General features: G+C 28.7%; 1 protein-coding gene across 1 annotated transcript; it reads left to right on the top strand.

Annotated features, from left to right (window-relative positions):
• Positions 1-1,436: 1,436 nt before the first annotated feature.
• On the top strand, positions 1,437-4,432 carry LOC111627326 (cysteine-rich protein 1-like). Its single transcript, XM_023370878.1, has 4 exons — positions 1,437-1,654; positions 2,815-2,909; positions 2,990-3,047; positions 3,127-4,432. Exons 1-4 carry the CDS (start codon positions 1,615-1,617, stop codon positions 3,168-3,170), a joined length of 237 nt encoding a protein of 78 aa, XP_023226646.1. The 5' UTR covers positions 1,437-1,614; the 3' UTR covers positions 3,171-4,432.
• The last annotated feature ends 69 nt before the right edge of the window (positions 4,433-4,501 follow it).

Here is a 4,501-nt window from a genome sequence, read left to right on the forward strand (position 1 = left end):
TTTAATTTTTTATATTACATTTTTTGTACAAAAATATAGTAAATTCCTATTATATATAGGCCTAAGTGTAACACAATTAATAATAATTAATTCTAATTTTAAAGTTTAATTTTGTGATACAATTCTTATATTTTTAGACTGATAAACAGACAATTTGGCATCATTTCAAGAAATTCTTTTATACTATTATAAATGTACATAAAAATCGATAGTAAAAAATTTTGGCGATTAAAGGGCCCAAATGCGTATCTATTTGGCCCGATTTTCGAACACAAAAAGGCCCCAAAATTTAATTTTTATTTTAAAATAAATGTCAAGAAAATTATATAAAGTAATAAATGATTTTAAAAATCCAGTTTTATTTAATTTTGTTCTAATTTTGGAGAGGGATGAGGTTCACATTTGCAACTGTCTGAGTCCCTGATGAGCAAGTAGGCTCCGGGAATGGGCTCTTTGTATTTATTTCAAGCCCTATTCTACGTTTAAAGTATGAAATTAGCCTTTAAAAATAACAATAATCACAATCAAACCTGTGAACAACGGCCAATAATAGCAATATAAAAAATTGGCAGTTGTTTAGAGGTAGCTGTTATTCGAGATACGACTGTATAAAATATGAATAAGTAAAGTAGTTAAATATTAAATTGTCATTATTAATTTATTAAAAATAATTATTATTTATGAAGCTTCTTTTAAGTTGATTAAATAAATAATAAAAATAGTTTTTAATTCGAATATGTTATTGCGTTATCCTCGTAATGCGCCAATGAATACTTATGAAGGGATTCTGTATTGCTATATACAATGAAGTCTAATCATTTGCCTTACTACAAACTTGTATACAGACCTCATTACTACAGTCTAACTTCGATTTAACGCCACCATTTATTCATAGATAAGATCCATTCACAAGTATTCATTGGCGCTATACAGAAGGGGCGCTACATCGAAGCTTGAATGCAGCTTCTATTGTTTGTGGTCGAGTGGATAAAACCTCCATACACAGGTCGTGGGTTCGAGCCTCACCAAAGGGGTGGAGTTTACTGTGTTAAATTCACGTGTCTAACACTAAACAGGTGTCACCCAAAAAGTCCACCCAAAAGGTACCCCTTGACAAGCGTTGCGTTGCCTTATTCCAACCCTATTGAGATTCGAGCGCCGAATTGACAGGTGGTGCTAAATTGAGAGGTTCGACTATAACGCTCATTTTACATAAAATATAATATTTAAAAAAATATCTATTTAGTAGCACACACAATCGGTATTCACAGTTTTAAACATGTATTATGTTACCATCAAAATTCGAATAACCCGTATTAAATAACACAAGCCAATAGTTAAAAAAATATATATATATATATTCAAAATCTCGATCGAGCGATAATATTGGTCGTTTTCGGTCGTGACGTCACGCACGAGATCCGGGTGTGTCTTGATTTGTCTGATACACAACTCGGCGCCTTGCACCAGTGTGACCAGATTGTCATTTGAAATCGGTAGAGGAAGTTGCTCCGTTGTCCTTCCTTACAGTTTATATTTATTTTTTTAAATAGAAAAACTTTCGTTTTCCATATAAAAATTTCAATTCTTGTGTAAAAGACACCACGTTCCACAATGCCCAATTGTCCTAAATGCGATAAACCCGTTTATTTTGGTAAGTAAACAGTATTAAAAGAATTTTTTATGTGTTTCCTATTAGTAATTAATCGGAAATCCTCTCGTATTAACGGGTAAAAATATATATATATACAAGCTCTAATTTTAATTGTATTTAAGTATTAATTTAGATTAAATTCGATTTAAATTGCATTAAGCGGAACTTAATTCTTACGTCATCTTTAAACATATCTATAAATAAGTTACTGTGTTATATTATATGTTATTAATCGGCTCTTTGTAGTGTTCCGGTAGTATTTGAATTCATATTTTAATTGGATAAATGTCAAATTTATTTATTTATTTTATTTTATTTTAAAGCGCTTCGAACATAGGAGGCTTTCGAGTGACGTCACTTTGCCATTATAGGCGGATTTAGATGTTAAAACTGAGCCTTTTAGTGTATTCGTTTATACTTTTCTCCCGTGTTGTAGCTTATAACATATCGAAACGGATATAACTTTTTTAAAATGAAATAATTATAATTAAATTAGTGTTTTAATATACAAATAACACACGTAATTTTTAAATTTTTGAATAATTTAGGTGTGACGTAACAGGAAAGAAATGGAACTTGTATCTTTTCTCTCGTGTCAGAACACAAACAGAAACTTTAATGTAGTGACGTAATAAACTGTTATTTTTCGAAAATAAATCGATTTCTCACTCGATATAACGAACTTTCGTTATATCGAATAATTTTATATTGGTCCCAGTTATTTTTTTTATGTGTTTAATAAAACGACACGGCTGTATTTCGATAGCCCGCTGTGTATAAAACGTTATAAACACGAAAATATCTCGATATAACGTTTCTTTTTAATCTCTTTATTATCTTTAAATATTTCTGTTTGCTAAGAAATAAAAATTCCGTAGTGTAATAACCTCGAAATATCTAAATTCCGCTTTATATTATCACACGTAACTTATCTTTAAAAGATGTATAAATATTCATTAAATACGGGAAAGATATTCGACTTTGTATACTTATTATCCTTGACTTTTGACACCATTGGGAGTCCACTTCGTAGTGGGAAGTTTGGAATGTAGTACAACAGCTATTACGCGATTGTACAAACTGAAATCATTACTTTGTACTTTACAAAATGGCGGAATTCTTTGTATGAGAATTAACCATACTTTTTCCCTATTTTATAGCCGAAAGATTAACATCTTTAGGTAAAGATTGGCACCGGGGTTGCTTACGTTGCGAAAAATGTAACAAGACTCTAACACCCGGATCTCACGCCGAAGTAAATTAAAAGAAATTTTTTACTGTATTTACTGTATTTAATTAAATATGTTTAATTAATTGTAATTTTAATTGTTATAGCACGAGGGTAAACCGTACTGTAATACACCGTGTTATGGCGCACTTTTCGGCCCTGGAGGTGAGTTTATTGACTTAAGGTATTACTTTAAAAAGTATTCTATCTCCCCGATATAACGTTTTTGTATATATGTTTACAGGGTACGGACGTGGAGGCACAGAGAGTCACGTGTATAAAAAATAAAGAAATATGTATTGTGTAATCGTTACGTAAGGATGATTATAGAAAAATTTAAACATTTATTGCTGTATTTTTTTTATTTCTTTAATGTTAAATAATGCTGTTTCTCTTTATATATTTTTCATAAAATAATAGAATTTATATATATATATATATTATTTTTCTCTAATTTATTGAAATTAAATTTCTATAAATGAAATTGTATAAGGAGTGTTGCAGTTCAAAATAATCCAAATTGCTTAATAAAAGTATCTTTGTATTAAGATAAGTTTATCAAATATATTTTAAATTCTTAGTGGCCATATATTTGGTTGTGTGAGGCAACTTTCTAGGCCCCTTTCATATAAGTTTACCTGATGTAAAGCTTATAATGGACTTCAAGAGCAGATATTCACACACATGTATCTGTGCTTGTCTGAGGCCTTGTAGAAGCATGAGGCCCTAGGCATAAATCTTGCTTGTTTTTAAGTCTCCACTGTTTTAAGGAGAAAAAAAAATTAATATCTTCTCTTTAATAGTAAGCTTAAAACTTGCATAAACAGAGGTGTTTAGTTCTATTTTTATAGAATATATATAATGAATTCTTCATTCCATGAACAAATTTCATGTTTTTAATGATGTTTTATTATGTTTCATGTACAATTTTTATTATTTTTTTTCAGTTTTCTATTTTTTGTCTTCTAAAATATGTCTATTTGTAATATATTTGTCTAATAATTGTCAATATATGTTTGTATATCTCTATATAAACTATAACTTGATTTATTTTTAATTATTATCCTTAAAAATATTTTGAAGACAATCTGTAAAATGAATATAGAGAAATGATCTGATACAAAGAAAAACATTATATGTATTATGCACATATTCAAAGGCAAAGCTTGTATTAAAACTAATGAAAAGCTTCCCATTTGTAAAATATTATAATGTATACTTTGACCATTCAAAGACTAACTAACTGCCTTAATGTTCTAAGAATTATTAAAACATTTGAAATTATGAATTTATAACTTTTATAGCAATACATGCCATGCCAAATCATTATGGATCTTCATATAAGTGTAAAGATTCATTAATTCCTAATTGTATTGTACTTTTAACCAGTCCAGGCCATGATCTTTTGTTTAAATGATGATCTATAATCACCATAATTCATTTAATCTAGAGTTATTGTTTTTACTATATGATTAAATCTTAATTGTATTGTACTTTAACCAATCAAAATATGTGTATAAAAATGACTTTAAAATAAAATATTTGTTTAATAATACGTTGTATTTCTAAACTAAATGGCCTTAGACCGTGTGTAGATTTCATATTTTTTTTAATTGACA

This window comes from Centruroides sculpturatus, unplaced genomic scaffold (genome assembly GCF_000671375.1).
Source record: "Centruroides sculpturatus isolate CEXI.00-Female unplaced genomic scaffold, Cexi_2.0 scaffold508, whole genome shotgun sequence".
In the NCBI taxonomy this organism is placed as follows: Eukaryota; Metazoa; Arthropoda; class Arachnida; order Scorpiones; family Buthidae; genus Centruroides; species Centruroides sculpturatus.